Raw genomic sequence first — 17,202 nt, 5'->3', positions numbered from 1 at the left:
CTAACGGTTAGTACTAGTATTTACTTACTGAATTCGAGATTCTATGTTTCAAATGAGGGGGCAGGCCGCGGGTTCAATCCATCATAGTTTTTAAAAACTACAGATTTGGAAGGACCCTGCAGGGAAGCCTGCATGTTTTTCAGTTTTATTGAATCTAATCAGCAGTTAGTCCCCCGAACCCTTCACCCCAAAGAATGTGCTCTTTATTGTGAATGTTCGAATTGTCAAGGATAATCCTAGTACTTCCACGTAAGCAAATGTGTGACACGAGGGAGTGGGAACAGTTTCTAGAATGTTTCGACTTGCTATATGCCGTATGAATTTATGTAATTGTTATCTTTTAATTTTGTTTCCCCACGCTCTTCCTTCTACGTACTACGTTGAGAGGCTCTCTTGAATTTCTTTTCTTTTTTTTGTTTTTTGTTTAAAAAAGAAGTCTCGAATCAAAAGTAACAAAAAAAGGGGAGAAATCTATGTGTGTGTGTGGGTTCGGATTGTTTGTCACCAACAACATGAATAAAGGAGATATTTTGTTGATGCATAAGCCAGGCTGTCGTGAGGTGTCACGGGACTTTATTGTTGCTACCAAAACGAAAGAGTGGAGGATGTTGATGTGGTGGGGGGGTCGGGGGAAATGGAACGGACTAATTCTAATTGGAGAGGAGAGGACAGAGAGAAAAGAGAATCCTAATAAATTTTCCACCAACCATTCGGATCCTTTCCAGTTATATCAATTGATCTTAGGCGTCCATTTAGCCTTTCCTGTCCTTGGCGTTGAATTTGCACCAACACACTGGTCCCCAACATAAGATTTTGTGCAGAAGGCTAAGTTGACTGCTTAGATTTTGGCTCATTGTTTGGTTTTAAATGGACCTTGCCCCCATGCAATTGGACATGTAATGTGTAATTTGGCTGTTCTTGCGGGAAAAAAAACCAGCATGTAATCTAGAACAGTACAAACGGTTCTTAAATTAAGGAATATCTGATCTAGTGATCTTGCTTTTATGCAGTTAGTTGAGGACAGAATATATCCTGATCCGGATCAAAAAGAGCATTATTGTTGTACTGTACTACTCTCATGATGTCCTTATAGATGCATTCCATGCAACGTGATCAAGTCCAAAAATCTAAAATAATTTCAAGTCCAGAACAAATCTTTTGTATGTGCAAATACATAACAAATACTTGTTCAAACTTAACTCCAGAGTCGTTGGCCAACCAAGCTCGAATGATCGATAGCCTGCCAAGTCGAAATCGATTCGAACATCATCGAATGAGTTGATTCATCTTTTAGCACTGTACGAGACTTGCACATCTATCACACAATGTAATAATCGCACCAGCCCTGCTTTGGAATGCTCAGCCCAATCGTGTCTGAAATTTGAACTACTAGAAACGCGGAACCAATGTCAATGGTCCAGCAGCTACCTATTTTGACGTCATTTATTATTCAAATGAGGACCATGTCATTGGTTTAGGCCCAACGACTATGAATTCTGGGCTTTGTAAGCCTGTGAACGGGCAGCTGCAAATGTTGCGTGATTCGTCAGAAAACAATCCAAACGTCTGGTCCCCCAAGGCAGACAACAGGCTAGTGGTTCGTGCCATACATCACTTATTGGACCACCATTTGATGATCCCTCCGGCAACCAAAATGGAAAGGTTTGACCCTACCTATTCGCCCCCTTCTTTTTTTGGGGGGCTTAAAAAAGAAAAAGAAAAAGAAAAAACTAGGACTGATTTGCTGCAGAAGAAAAATACTAGCATGGTAAACATCCATCTTTAAAAGCTAGTTTGGGAGTTCAGATTTCAAAGGAATAGAAAAGAAAGGAAGGGAAAGGTGAACTTTTCACGTTTGGGAGAGTTTAGTGAGACGAAAAAGAAAAGAAACGAACGGATCTTGAAGAGAAGCCAAGCGCTGCTACAGTGCAAAAATTTTCTGACCAAAACGGGCGGAAAGCGAAGGAAAACTGATGGAAGCTTACAAATTTTTTTTTTATTCTTTCTTTTCTCACATAACTTATCCTTTCTCTTCTTTTCTTTTCTATCCTCAACTCACAAACTAGCTATAATGTAGTAGTAGAATCATTACCTTTTTTTTTTTTTTTTTTGGGAAGTGGTGGTGGACTGGTAATGGAGCCGTGACTTGACTTAGACCAATCCATTAGCCCACCTGTCTCAATAATTTGGAAGAATGTGTTATTCCCACCCACCATGATCTGAGCCGCATAAAAATCCAAAATTCCCCCCAACCAACAAATAACAACCTCTCTTCTCTGGCTCAGCAGTTCCTCACTCACGCCTTTGTTGTAGTTTGTACTTTACTTCCCTTCCCAGTATTACAATTTTAGAATCCAGTGATTAAATTAAAGGTCATAAGATATACTACTAGAAAAGAGCTCGTCACTTTCGCTCCCCACTGCCACTGGCGGGTCCCGGAATAAGTTCCAAAATAGAAGCGCTTACTTGTTAGAGAACTAGCCGGCCACCGTTACCCTAAACTCGCCATTTTCCATCATATCCATATCTCACCATCTCGCCACTTCGCAGTCTCATGCTTTTGGCCATCCCCCAAAAACAGTAAAGTGAAAGAGCGGAAGCGGCAAAGGCTTTTCCTCAGAAACGTGTCTCAATCTTAAAGCAAATAGCTCACGACTTGTCATATTCCTATCTTGACACCTCAACCATCTCGAACCCACTTTTGAACCTCAAAACATTATTCAATTTTCCATACTTTGGCTTCGTCAAAATTATGCAACAAATACACATTACTTAAACACTTTGGATTGGAATTTTATAAAGAAGAATTGTTACGTTTTTCGTCGGCACATTTTCTAATAATTTTTTACTTCACATATATCAAATCGTTACAATAATTTTTCTATAAAAAGTCCAGAAAAAATACAATCCAAACAAAGCCTTATTCTTCAAAAAATGAAGATTAAATAATTGGTACGTGTTGTTACTTATGAAAGTTAGAAACGTACTCTTTTCTTTTTTTTTTTCCAACGTAAAATGTTCAATATTTGATTTTGAAACGTGGGTACTACTTTCTGCAATTTTTTCGTGAACTCGTTTTTTGATCGTTTTTTACTTCACATACATCAAATAGTTACACTATATTTTTCTACAAAAATTCAAAAAAAAAAAAAAATTCAAACGGCTCTGATTGACGTTTTTCATTATTAAGAATTTCGTGTGTTAAACACTTTTTTACCAAACTTTGGGGATATGAATATAAATATATACTTTTCCAAAACTGCAATTTAATGATACAACTAAAATATAATATGAGTAAATCATAGTGTTTAATACTACCTCCGTCCCACTTTGATAGTCTTAATTTTTTTTTCACACAGTTTAAGAAAAAATGGTTAACTTTGTTGGAACAATCAATTTAGTTAGTTATTTTCCTAAAATACCCTCACATTAATTAGAGTACAACTTTATGGGAACTTGAAATCATATTCTTTTGTTGGAGTTTCATTAAAAAAATTGTGGGAATATGGATGGTTTTGAAAATTTTCACTCATGGTTTGTAGCCAATGATGACATAGTTTGTTTCCCTCCTCGTATAAATAAGCTTGGAAAATCTAAATGCATTAAATGTGGTAGGTTTATAGTAACAACAACTTACATTGAATAAGTGTATTTTAGGAAAATTAAAATACAACTACATTCTTTAATTGGAAAGTGAACTATAATTTGGGACAGACGAAAAATGAAAACAAGACTATCAAAGTGGGACGGAGGAGTATTATTTAATAGTACTACTAATTTGATAATTATAGTAATTTAATTCGTAGGAATAAATTTTTGGTTTGTCCTCGTTTTTCCACTGAAAGTCGTTGTCACACGAAAAACCATACCTTTCCTCCTTCCTTCTCCGTTAACAAAATTCTCTTCTCTTTCTTTCTTTCTGAACCGTCACGACAAGGAGGAAAAAAAAAAAGGAAAGAAAAAAAAGAAAAACACACACACGCACACACATAAATAATAGGTAGTACTACAGAAGAGCCTTTACTTGTCCTTCTCCTCCTTTCTCTTTCCTCTCTATTCCTTACTGAAATGAGTGAACAACTCAGCTGAGACTCGTCCGATTATTAAATTATGTGAAGGTATTTGTATGTAGACAAAACGCAGATACATACTTGTATGTATACGTGTGTGGTATTTTTCAAGTTTGTGCTAATTTGTTGTACCTAAGATAAGTAAGTAGGAGTTTGTTCATGGAGCTTGATTTTGGATGATGTTTTTATGTGCATCTGAAGTGCGTGATTACGTGTTTTAACTTTTTTTTTTTTTGTCCCTGTAGTATTTGATTAATAGCTTAGGGTTGGTTAAATTGAAGCTTGATAGCTGATTACAGTTCTGAAGATGATGAGTTTTGTTACTTGTTGATTTTGGTATGGATGTTGGGAGTTCTTTTAGTTCATATCGGTACTTTTCATTTATTTATTCTTGAAATTTTAGTGATGATGTATTTTTGGCCTATAGAATAGAGCTATCTAAGGTGAAATTTGTTAAAGATGGGATGATGATTTATTTAAATTTAGTTTTTGGGGAATTGAACTTTGAACTGTTTTTTGGCTATTACTTTTGTTTTGCTCTTGATTTTTTCACCAGAATGTTTTCTTGATGGTGGGATTGCTAAATTTTAAATTAATGTGAAATCTATGCATTTATTGGTGTATGATATCATGTCGACTCCTTGAAACTGAGTTTACTATTTATATACCGGGGAAGCAATAGCAGTGAGTTGTATCAGAGAATTACTGAATTACTATGAGTTTTAATCAGTGTTTGGTTTCAAAGGCATAAATTAGCATGATTTCCTGTTTGCCAGAACTGGGGTTTAATGTCTATGCATTGGAAGATTGACAGCAGACAGCTTAATTAGATTGGAAGATGGAAGGTTGTGTTTTTCTGATGCTTCCGATTTTTCTGGAAGAATGCTTTAATGATGATGAAATTTTGATAAGTTTTTCTTCCTCGTGCTTTTTTCTCTTTTGTCTCACTTCATGCATTACCCAGGATCTCTGCCATATGCATCAGCATTTAATTAATCAACTGGCAAAACCTATTGGCAGACTGGGATTTGCAGAATGTGAATTTTGAGAGCCTTGAATTGACAATTTTTTATTTTTAAAGTATATGGTTAAGCTGCAGGACATCCAACTGGTTGTATTGGATGCATATTTGAGACGGACTAACTGTATATCCATTGCCTACATGAAAGCTGCTAAATCAGGCTCAAGATTTTAGTTACCTCTTGGAAAACTTTTCTTACAAGCTTTTATCTTATGTTATTTCTGAAATCATGTAAATGGTGTAATTAGTTATTGGTCTCGAGAAAATAGCCCTGCATTTGAATTTCACTAGCCTTATGAATTCTAAAAATCGTCAAGGCTCCGATCACCACGGGGAATGTCTTCTTTTATACACCTGGGGCTTGCAGTTTGGATATGCTAATTGAGCCTTGAGAGAAGGAAATTTCCTTCAGTTAAGGTGTATTAAATTTTACTGTTAAATAGAGATTTTTGTGCTGCATAATTGGGATTTTGTGCTCTTGCACTATAATATAATTACCTGTTGAGGAATAACATTGGCATGTGCAAACCATCTTTCTGTAGATTCTTTGTTGCATCTAATGGAGGGCGTACTTCCATTTTTTGTGAAATATGTTAAATCCATAAATCTCTTTGTGAACCTTTCTGTCGACCTTGTTGACTTGACTGTATACACGTCTCTTGCTTCTTCTAATGAATGAAGTAAATTTTGGTTTCAGGAATTTGTTCTTAAGAGATAATTATCTTGTCTTACATTAAAAAGTCATAAAACTTTCTTTTCAGTTCTATTTTAATTTTTTTGGCTTACATTATGAAATTTTCTTGTGTAGGCAAGAGAAACGATGAGCAAAGTACCTTGTAGCATCTGGTTCATAGCAAAGATAACTCAGTAGAAATGGGGGGCTGCTGTTGTTGCTGTGCTTCAAAAGCAGAGGAACTAAATAATGCTCCCACTTTCTACCATGTGAGTAATATCTCAAACTTCATAAGCAGCATGAATCTGGTGTCTACTGATAGCATACAAAAAAGTTGATTATTAGGCTATTGTTCAGGTTCTTTTCCTATTTGGGCTGTATTCATTAATTTATGTACTTAGAGCTCTAGGTTCATTATGTATTTGTCAAGAGAAGTTCTGGACCAGTCATACATTGTGTATTCTGGCTAGAACCTCTGCTCGACGCATTTTGATGCCTTGATATCCAATCAAAGCCTGAGTTGACTAGCTTGCAAGTCCATAATTGACCATTGTGATTTTGTACTGCACTACCTGCATAATTTTCTGGAAGCGCTATTGTTATTGACTGCTGAACTTCATGCTCTCTGTTTAAAAGCTAGGAGCACCAAGTGATTTGCTTCTTTTCGTTCCAGTGCCGGTTTTCTAATAATAGACTGGTGGAAGTTTCAGTTTATTAAGACCCACAGAATATTGATCTGAGCACAATCTGGTGGGAAAGGGAGAATGCTGTTGAAAATGGGTAAACTTGTAGTTTAGCCTTCAAAAGATGTTGCAGCATGTAGGATTACTGCAAAATTTGAAGAACCTAATAACTTAGGTCAGGCAGGGAAAAAGAAATGGCCTACTCATCTTTCTTGGCAATTGGACTGTTTAGTGCTCGTGTTCCACTCCTAAGCTGTCACTTGGTAGTTGTTTTCTTACCAATCTTCATTCTCTCTTCAACTGGGTTGAGTGATTTGCAGGATGATCAATGATGAATTTGCTGCCATACATTCTACCTGAATTTTGCTGGTTAATGCTGTTCCTTTTCTCTGGAATTTTGACTCTTTTTTGCAGTATCCAAGGGCTGGACAAGAACATCAGACCCTACCACCTTCAAATGGCACAGTATCTTCACTTTCGACTGGGCTATTAGTTGACACCAACCTAGACACTTCAATACCGGAAACTTATAGAGCACCTCCAGCGCCAGTGCCTTATGAAACATATGTTGGACACTCTCGATCATCTCTTGCTGATCCACCTAGTCATGGTGACAAGAATGAAACAGTGCAACTCGCACAGAAGGCTGTTGAAGAAACAAATTCTGGAATCACTCAAGAAACTACAGTCAAAATTGTGAAGTTGGATGGAAATGCAACTGTTGAGCTTACTGCCACAAAAGATGTGGAAAATGATCTTGAACAATCTGGCGAGCTTAAGAAGCCTGGTGAACTCATAGTAAAATCCCTGCTGGAGGAGGAGGAGGATGTTTGTCCAACCTGTCTTGAAGGTATGGTACATGACATACTTTTGCTTGGTGGCTTTGATATTGGTGCTTGGACTTGGATTTTGACACCATTGCTTTGTTCTTTTTTATGCAGAATATGATTCAGAGAATCCAAAAATTATTACAAAATGCGAGCATCATTTTCACTTGGGATGCATTCTTGAATGGATGGAAAGGAGTGATACTTGTCCTGTCTGTGATCAGGTGACTTGCATTTCAATTTAATCCATGAGGGGTGAAAGGAGATTTTCCTGTTCCGAGTCAAATGATTGTTTTGTTTATGCTGGCATTATGAATTTGTTGCTTATGAATTTGTTGCTTCTTGTCTTTGGGTGCAGGTGATGGTTTTCAGCACTGGTGATGATGCTTAAGCTCTAAGACAGAAGGGTATTAAGTCAGGGATGCGTGAGGGTTGAGCATTTATAGTACACCTCTTTTTCTTTTTTTCTTTTTTTTTTTCTTTTTTGGTGTTGAATGGTAGTCATAGCTTTGCCTAAAATTTCTCTTTGTTTTGTTAATATGTCGCCCGATTCTTTTATTTTGATCGAGGAGAATCAAAGAAGGAAAAAAAAAGAAAAAAGAGAAGTAATGAGCAGGAAGAAAAGCTGAAACAGAAAGTGGATGGTTTTCTATGCTACAGTCGATTCCTTTACATTCTCAGCGTATCCAACATTGTCCAGGAGGTCTCTCAAGTTATTAACCAGGAGTCTGGCACTGGGATAAGGGGGCATGAAATCCTTGTTTTGTCCTGTTAGTTTTCTCAGTCTGCTGCCGTGGTTTCTTCCTCCCATGCCCTCTCTTTTGTTTGCTTATGCGCAGTTTCTCTTCAACCAGCTTGGATTTTAGGGATTTGCATCAAGCTGGATCTGTAAATTTCGTAGGCGGTACTTACGTTGAGGTTTCTGGTTGGTAGTGGGGATCGCATCATTGTAAGGAAAGCAAAAGAATTTTGAAGGACCGGGTGAATATTTTAGATTGATTCATGTGTATATAGAGAAGCATTCATGAGCCATGCACAATCTTAGTATGCTTTTTCTTCACCTGTAGTTTTGTTTGTTGCTTAGATTTAGCAATATGCGGTGAGTTTTAGGATATTTTATATAAGCTCTTTTCCTCTCGTAAAAGCCAGCAATCATGTTCAAGGTAAATGGTAAAACGGAAAGGAAACTAAACTAGAAAATAGAACATGAGATAAATATGTTCAGAATGACGATGGCCAAGTATTTTCTGGGGACGTTTTAGAGGTTTCTAGAGTACAGTACTCAAGTTTGAAATAAAAAAGTTGCTAACCTCTCTTGGTTGCACTCCTTTGGAGACAGAACCTTTGTTGGCTCACTTGTAATTATGTTCCAATATGAATATTAGTACAAGGTTAGCAAGCAAAGAAGTAAAGTGTGAATAATTAGCAACCAAGGAATAAAGCAATAATAATCATCATCTAAAGGACCACGGCAATTTTCAGTAAGAAATTACAATTCTTGTCAAGTTTTGTTGTTTACTTTTGATCAAGAAATCACCAGCACTAGTAGCATGATCAAAGTTGAATATCATCAAATTTCGTAATATGTCAATCATTACATGTATTTATGCTCGCCATGGGCTAACTCTTCAACCTACAACGATGTGAAGCTGTCAAAATTTTCTTGCCTAGTAACTAACAACCTAATTCAGAGGATGTTTAGTGTTATATAAACTAGAGATCTTTGCCATCTAGTTCTCTATATGAACCGGTTGGATTTCCATCATATAAACCGATGATACAATAGGGTTCCCTTATGCCCCTTGGGGTCGGCTTGGCTGGTGCCGGGGTAGCCTCTTTAGGTCCTGACACCATGTGATCAGTGTGACGACCCCACCTCCTTCTAAGGTGTACCCAAGGGTTTGACGGACTGTCTGCCTAACTCTCGTTAAGATTCACTTACTCACTCAATCAACTCTCAAGATTAATCATTCAAGCCTCCAAAATAACATTTAAGTTCTACCATTCAACCAAAATACAAACTTATTTACAACCAAAAAATCAAATGTATGATACAACGTCAAATGTCAAAATATATCCTATCAACCAAAAGTATAAGTATAAGAGGGTTATACACTCTAATTCACATTCAATTGCTTCGAACCTCCATTCCTGTAAGGAAAATAAAAACTAAAAGAATGAGCTAAAAACCCAGTGAAGTTTCTAAACAAGCAATCAGGTAGGAAAATCATGGAAACATTACATTTAACAATTTGCATACTTTGCACAGTAATATCCAGTCATTTAAGAAATAAACACTCAATCATTGGAAGGATACATGCTCACTTGGAGCCATTCATTCATTCATTCACCAACCATTTTCCTTATCCCTCCGACATTAGAAAACGTTTGCAAGTGAAAACTACTTTAGTGATCTTGTCATTCATTCATTAATATCATTGCATTGAATTCACTGGTCAATTCTCTATCAAATTTCGTGGTAATACTCAAGTATACCAAACATTGTCCCAGGGCCACCAGCCGCCCGATCGAGTTCGCTTCTGGCTTAAGTCGACTGGCAACGAAGGGTAAGGGCCCATTTCAGCCAAAAGTCTTATATTCTTGCACAAGTAACATTCAATCATTTAATCATTGAAAATTTCACATTCACTTAGATCGAGTGCGATAAAGTACACACTCGCCTATCGAAAATTCATTTAACAATCATTGAAAAATATTTAACATTTAAGCAAACATTCACAATATTTCACATTGTCATTGGAAGCACAACAAGCAAAGAACACTCACCAGTTTAAGTAAAATAACGTCAAAAGTTTCTTTCCGGATTATGCCCTTGATCACCGACAAATCCTAAGAATAATCAAGAGAAAATATTATGGTTCAACCATTCAAAATTTAGGTGAACCAAAAAAAATTCGAATAACTACTAGTACAAAGGTGCAAATATGATTTTGGAGTGAAAAGAGAACATTTAGATCCAAGGGACATGAGTAATCAAGAATTTCCTCATTCCAATCATAAACCAAGGTCAAAATGGTTTAACAACTCCAACTTAAAGTTGAAAATAAAAGTAAGAACAGTTTTAGAAAAGCAGAATTTTTTCAGTTTTGCGCGATACTATTTGAAAAATCATATCTCAAGTTCTTTAAGTCCAAAATTTATAAACTTTATACCGTTGGAAAATAGATTCAAAGAATTATATTTCTCAGAAGACACCTTTGCAAGATTCTATTCACAAGTCAGTCAAAATCCAATCTCAAGTGGCTGCTTTATCCAGTAGAAAGACAGAACAGGAATGAAAATTCAGTCAATTTTGAAAAATCACAGATATTCATAAAAATTGAGAAAAATTCTGAAATTTTCACGGTAGAAAGTACTCTAAATCTAGTTTCAAATGCAACAAGCAGAACTCAATTTAAATTTTTTTACACCAAGATATGACAGATTTTCCAAGACTGCTCAGAGTCTCCTATGGAAAAAATTTCAGCAGCACTTCCTTTGTATTTACCAATTTTTTTTTCAACTATTTCAAGGCTACACTTTCACCACAAGATAGCCTCAATCAAGTTTACAAAATATAGGATACATAGAGTACTTATTTTAATCACAAAACTAGATATAACCAACATATGCCTAAGTTGGAAATTAATCAAACCCTAGCAACAACTTCACCAAACCCTAGCAAAATCATGAAATTAACATAAACATGCTTCTTTCAACTTCAATCATAACATATCTTGCATAAATCTCAAGAAACAAGTAAAAAGAGATATTTTCTAGAAATTTTACCTCAAAACCCCAAGATAACAAGCAACTCAAGAACTTTATTTCTCAAGTAACTCCACCAAAAGCTTCCTTCCAAACTTAATTCAAAATTAATCGGTATGGATTAAGGTTGATCTTTGAATTCTTCATAAATCAAGCAAGGAAATTAAAATGAAAATTTAAAAGTTTTTCTCTCTTCTCTCTCTCTCAATTTCGGCCTTCACAGGAGAAAATGAAAGGCTTGTGCTGTGAAATTGCAAGATAAAGACTAAAGGAAAGTCTTGGTCATAGTTGGCTTGATGGTTGACAAGTGTCACCCAATTATTTTGTCTTTCTTTTCATTTTCCTTTTTCTTAGTCAATAATGGTGGCTGATTTAAGGGTTAATTTTGAAAAAATTAAATGAAATAAAAACAGGGAGATTAGGGTAAGAAAGTATTGATCAAGCGATTTACTCAACCGGTAACAAACGACGCACGTTGATTCAAGTCTATTTCCCTTAATTCCCTTGTACTTTTGTTTTAACTTATGATTCACTAACTTATTATTAGCACTTTTAATCACACACTTCCTCTTACCCAATACTTACTCTTATCCACCAAATTTAGTGTACATATCTCACCAATCGATCACACTACTAAAATGTACCAAAACCCTAACTTACTTTAACTTTAAAAATAAAAGTAAAACTCTTGACTCAACTAATGAAATCACCATGAAATTTAGGGTTAATAAATAGTTAACTAGTCAGAGTAAAGAAATATAAAAGGAAATATAAATTAATTTTTAAAAAATGAGAGAAAATTCTAAAGGAATTTTCGGATCCTCCCAGTCAGGGTTCGATTCCTTCTATCATCTTGTGTATCTTGGGGTGCGGGTGCACAAGCAAAGAAAGATTAGTCCGAAAGGGATATTCCCTGTGTTGACAAAAAAAAAAAAAAAAACTTGGGTTTCCTTATAACCCTATAATTCTTTGTATAAACTGATGGACTTTCCCCTCATATAAACTGAATTAAAGCCATTGCTGTTTCAAAAAAAGAAAAAAGAAAAAGGAAACCATTAACTTAATCGTTGCTGTCCAAAAAAATAGGTCCCAAAACCAAACTTCAAAAAAATATCTCGTCTTCTTTTGCCCACTCCAAAATATTTTTTGGAGGCCATGTCAAAAACATTTCTGAGCTGTCAAAAACAACCTTCTTTCCTATTCATCAGAAGAATTAAGAAAGGCCTCTATAAACCTTCATTTCTTAACTCGACCAGCGTTCTAATTTTCATTAGATTAATTTAATTTCTCGTTCCTGTCGCCATTCCCATTCATTTTCTCACTTCTTGTCTTCTCCATTTCTAGTCAAGGAAAACTTGAGGTGGGCTTCTCTCAATAACGCTTACAAGGTAAAAACTCAACTCAGAAAAAAACAGAGCTTTTTTTTTTTTTTGGGTACATCAAAGTTATCACCTTTAATTTGGTTTTTCTGTTTATATATATGTATATTTTTTCTTGATATGGTATAGATTCTGGAGATAAAACAAAAGAAAACCCAGAAACAAACATTGGAAAACTAAGCCCAAAAAAAAAAAAAAGGATTGAAGTTAATGGAAGGATGGTCAAATTTGAGAGATGAGTCAGGTTTACGTGAAGTGAAAATTATTCAAGATTGTGAAAGGAAAAAAGAGTCTGCTTCTGATCATGATTTTAGTTTAGTGGAATGTGGTTTTGATGAATGCAAGAATAGGCTTAGGGGATTGTTCAATGACGTTCTTGTGAATTTTCTCAGGGAAAGAAGTGTTAATAAATGTATTAGGCCTTTACCTGTGTTGTGCGCCAATGATGAGCTTGTTGATTTGTTTAAGCTTTTTTGGGTTGTCAGAAAATTAGGTGGATATGATTCCACTTCGAGGAAAAATTTGTGGGGTTTTGTAGCTGAGGAATGTGGGCTTGGTTTTGGGGCGGTTGCATCCGTAAAATTGATTTATGTTAAGTATTTGAATGAGCTTGATCACTGGTTGTGGCAGGGATATTCAGATAGTATTGAGGATAGATTTGCTAAAAATTTGGACGAGTTGGTAGACGAGTTGAGGAAAGGTAGTGCAGATTTGATGGAGGTACAGCGAAAAGTTGAAAAGGAAGATGTAAAGCGTGTTAAATCTAAGTTTGATAAGTCTCGAAATGCAACTGATCGTAGTAAGAGATCAGTACACTATTCATCCGGTGCAAACATTAATGAAGTGCATGATTCCAGTGAAGGATGTGTTGACGGCGGTGAAAAATTTTACCTTGACAGTGACAATGATTTGGTATCATCAGCCAAGCAAGTTATTCAAAAAGTTATAAAAGAAGTAAATGGATTTTCAAAAGAAAAAACTTGTGATGACGACAATAAAACCTGTTCCCAAAATGAGAATGATGTCAGTCTGTCAGCTGAGAAGGTCATTGAGAAAGCCATCATTAATTTACATGACATTAAAGTGGACACTCCTGAGCAGGGTTTTGATGTGCAAAGTAGTGGTAATGTCATGTTATCAACCAGAAATGCTGTTGACAAAGTTGTAGATTCTCGGAAGAGGAAGCGAGAATCTTCATCATTGTCAGCAATGCTTAGCTGGGTGAAAAATACAGCTAAACATCCTGATGATCTTAGTATTGGGAGATTGCCTGAGTGCTCCAAGTGGAAACACCATGGAAACCAGGAGCCATGGTTTCTGGCTCTGTTGGCTCGTGAAGCACGACTAATAAAAAGGGATGCCAATTTAAAAGTAGAATCATCTTTCCAGCAGGTACGAAACCCGTGTAATTGTATTTGTCACTTATTTTATCTGAATTAATCACTTGGTTCAGACACTTGTTACATGTCACTTGGCCCCCAGGCTTTTGTCTTATTTACAGCCTATTTGATTGCTAATTTCATGTACAAAGCATAACCGATACATTATATGTGAGCTGTTTTAACAGTTCTTTGGTTTACACAATCAAATCGGATGCTGGGTTTTGTTCTTCACTGTCATTAGAGGCTTGAACCAGAGTAATTGCTTTTGATAACAGTCTAATTTACATGCCTAGTAAATTATGTAATCGAAAATTGGCAGTAATGTGGTTGATGCAAAATTTTCTCCCTACTGCATGCATTGTAAAGTTGCCATATGCTCTGATTTATGTTTTTGATATTTACTTGTGCAATCTGAACCATTATTTGCTATTGATGCACTATGGATCCCGGTAAAATGATGTTAATGCTGTGTAATCCTTTTATGTATTTTTGATATAATGTAATAGAATGTAATGCAGAACCACTTGCACTATAAGAGTCAATTTTACACTTCATTCCTACTGTTTGTGAAAATTTTGAAACTGGACTATTTATAATATAAGGTTAACTTCAAGAAGCACGGAGAAACAGTGAATGCTCATTTTACTCGACATGGTTTGGACCTCCTAAAAATGGATGTGTGCTAGAAATCTTTCAATGTCAGTCTATACATGGAATTCATGTGTACATAATTAATTCATTTGTATAATCCTTCGAGTTTTGATATAATTTACCATGACACTTAGAAGGGAGCTAGACTTTTTTTTTTATTGGCCTAGCATATATACTGCTTGTTTTGATACCATGTGGATTATATCACAATGCTCAGCAAAGTTAATTGTGCTGGTTGGGGTTGTTTTGGGGGTAAAATATTGAATTTGCTGCTTAACCGATATCTTGTTTCTGTTGGATGATTGGATCCTACCTCTGAATATTGAACATGCAAGAAAGAAGTTGGAACCTAAAGTTGATAGTTACTCTTATCATCTGGCTTCAAATATCAGCATAAAAGTTTTTGGTGCCTTTTAGTTCTTTCTAATTCTATGTTTATGAATTCTGTTTACAAATTTCTGAATTAGCTGTCCTATTGAGTCCAGACTTTTTGTGGCTTAATAAGTGAATTTTGGATCGGTTGTGTGGCTTTTCAAGGAAGTTGTTTGTGAATGCATGAAATAGCATAGGATATAAGTTAGAAGGAACTGAATTAGAACAAATTGGAAACTAAGGTTTCAATAGTAATATATCTAGAGAAAACAAAGTCATGTATGGCGTTTGAATACATGTCCTTCTCCAGAATGTCTGGTCATGAAATCTGCGAGATCAATTAAACTTTGTCTTTCCGTTGTTGCCTGCACTAAACTGAGTGAATGGCTAGCATCAAGTAGTTGAAAGTGCTTTTCTTGGTTAAATGAACAATGATTAGTGTTTGGATACGTTTTGCAAGTTTTGTCCATGTACAGTTTGAACTCTGTAACACTTGTACTGTGATTTGTGCTTGGTCATAGTTTATCATTCAAATTCAAAAACATATGGCAGTATTTTTATTGGATGATTTGCGGAATGAATTGACAGAAAAAGTTGAGGATGCATCCTTCAATGTATGAAGAAGATGTCCTTAATCACCAATCTGTCGAGAAATCAAGATGCAGTCAAAGGCTTCCTGTAGCCAAGTGTCAGTCGTGTTCCTGTTGCAATTTACCCCCTCACTGTAAAGTTGCTGTGCCTCAAAAGACAGAACAGGGATATAGTGCCAAGGAATCACTTCTTCTGAATGTTGAAGATTCAGACAGAAATAAAATAGATCATATCTCCATGGATGACCCACCTGAAAGAGAAGTCTGTGTGGGTCCTGAGTTTCAAGCTGAAGTCCCTGAGTGGACTGGTGTGATTGTTGAAAGTGATCCCAAGTGGCTAGGCAAACAGATGTGGCCTCCTGAAGATGTTAAAGATGAACCTGTTTTTGGATTGGATCGTATTGGTAAGGGAAGACCAAATGCATGTGATTGTCCATTTCCAGGTAATGTTGAGTGCATTAGGTTCCACATAGCAGAAAAGAGGCTGAAACTGAAGCGCGAACTTGGGTTGTTGTTCTATAAATGGAGATTTGATCACATGGGTGAGGAGGTTTCACTTTCTTGGACAGCAGAACATGAAAAGAAATTCAAGGACATGATAAGGTTGAATAGTGCATCCACAAACAAGTTTTGGAGCAATGCTTTCAGAATTTTTCCTTCAACGACAAGGGATAAGTTGGTTAGCTATTACTTCAATGTTTTCCTTGTTAGGCGCAGGAGTTACCAAAATCGGGTGACCCCAAAGGATGTCGACAGTGATGATGACGAAAGAGAATGTGGGTTGATAGGAGACAGTTTTGGTTATAAAGCGATTTATGTTCCAGAGTCCAGACTACCAATCTGCTTTGAGAATAAGCAGTGTGCGGAATTAGACTAATGTACTGGGAATTTTCTCTAGTGCAGCTTATACAACTTAGTTCCCTGTCTGTAGTTATAGGTGTCGGCAACTTATTGCTTTTCCCAATTTTCAACTGCTGAAAGCAAACATGAGAAGGAATTTGAAGGAAGTAGCTGGAGATCATCAGTAGGATGACCCCGAATGCTGAGGCTTTGCTCCGAGCAAAGTTTTGAAGAGGATATATCTGTTTTCTTGTTTTCAGAATTGCACCATTCAAGTGGTTGGCTTGTAAATACAATGTCAGTTATTTCAGACCCAAAATTTCGAACTTCAGACATGCATTTGTAGTGGACTTTCTGTCTCAGCAGTTTTCTGTGTGTGTGTGTGTGTTGTGGGGGGTTATAACACTACTCAGCTTGGATACATTGTCACAATTATAGCTGTGCCATATTTGCTTCATTTTAGGACGGAAATTCGGTGTCACCCGCATTTTGAACTCTTCCCATTGCCTATCATTTTCAACCATACCTCTGGCCCTGTATGTTGGTATAAAAATTTGCACGCGATTATGATAAACAAGTGTCTAAAGCATATGTTTCATAATCAACTAGCGTACCCTTTCTGCATTTGATGGAGAAAATGGTTAATTCTAAAACACAGCAAAGAATTAGTGCATCTTAAGGTGACATAGGAGACTCATTCCTGAATCCAGTAAGATAACGATAAAGGGTCTATTCTTGAACACATAGGCCAAAAAAAAAGCAGTAAGAAAATGTAAAATGCTGGTTCTTGTATTCCCTTTTTCTTTCACATTGAAAGGTTTTTCTCGAGGAGGAGGCTTAAAGAGAGGGTAGATAACCGACGGGCACTGACGTACATTTTAATGGAGTATTTACTCAATGTAGGGGGTTATGGCAGAGGATCTTTTTGTGGCATACTTTGATTTGT

At 36.2% G+C, this 17,202-nt stretch overlaps 2 protein-coding genes across 2 annotated transcripts; both read left to right on the top strand.

The window, feature by feature from the left end:
• The first annotated feature begins 3,936 nt into the window (after nt 1-3,936).
• LOC113781492 (probable E3 ubiquitin-protein ligase RHB1A) lies at nt 3,937-8,340 on the top strand. The gene is made up of 5 exons (XM_027327437.1): nt 3,937-4,118; nt 5,900-6,033; nt 6,862-7,297; nt 7,389-7,498; nt 7,633-8,340. Exons 2-5 carry the CDS (start codon nt 5,965-5,967, stop codon nt 7,663-7,665), a joined length of 648 nt encoding a protein of 215 aa, XP_027183238.1. The 5' UTR covers nt 3,937-4,118; nt 5,900-5,964; the 3' UTR covers nt 7,666-8,340.
• A 4,204-nt stretch (nt 8,341-12,544) lies between these two features.
• LOC113780982 (AT-rich interactive domain-containing protein 2) lies at nt 12,545-16,312 on the top strand. Its single transcript, XM_027326789.1, has 2 exons — nt 12,545-13,813; nt 15,415-16,312. Exons 1-2 carry the CDS (start codon nt 12,632-12,634, stop codon nt 16,291-16,293), a joined length of 2,061 nt encoding a protein of 686 aa, XP_027182590.1. The 5' UTR covers nt 12,545-12,631; the 3' UTR covers nt 16,294-16,312.
• The last annotated feature ends 890 nt before the right edge of the window (nt 16,313-17,202 follow it).

This window comes from Coffea eugenioides, chromosome 8 (genome assembly GCF_003713205.1).
Source record: "Coffea eugenioides isolate CCC68of chromosome 8, Ceug_1.0, whole genome shotgun sequence".
Taxonomy (NCBI): domain Eukaryota; kingdom Viridiplantae; phylum Streptophyta; class Magnoliopsida; order Gentianales; family Rubiaceae; genus Coffea; species Coffea eugenioides.
The sequence above is the reverse complement of the archived record's forward strand: the minus strand, read 5'-3'. Positions and strand labels throughout refer to the sequence as shown.

Coding starts and splice junctions, on each gene's coding strand:
- LOC113781492 (XM_027327437.1), top strand. CDS start 5,965: ATGGGGGGCTGCTGTTGTTGCTGTGCTTCAAAAGCAGAGGAACTAAAT. Junction 6,034..6,861: donor ATGCTCCCACTTTCTACCAT/GTGAGTAATATC, acceptor TCTTTTTTGCAG/TATCCAAGGGCTGGACAAGA. Junction 7,298..7,388: donor TTGTCCAACCTGTCTTGAAG/GTATGGTACATG, acceptor TTTTTTATGCAG/AATATGATTCAGAGAATCCA.
- LOC113780982 (XM_027326789.1), top strand. CDS start 12,632: ATGGAAGGATGGTCAAATTTGAGAGATGAGTCAGGTTTACGTGAAGTG. Junction 13,814..15,414: donor TAGAATCATCTTTCCAGCAG/GTACGAAACCCG, acceptor ATGAATTGACAG/AAAAAGTTGAGGATGCATCC.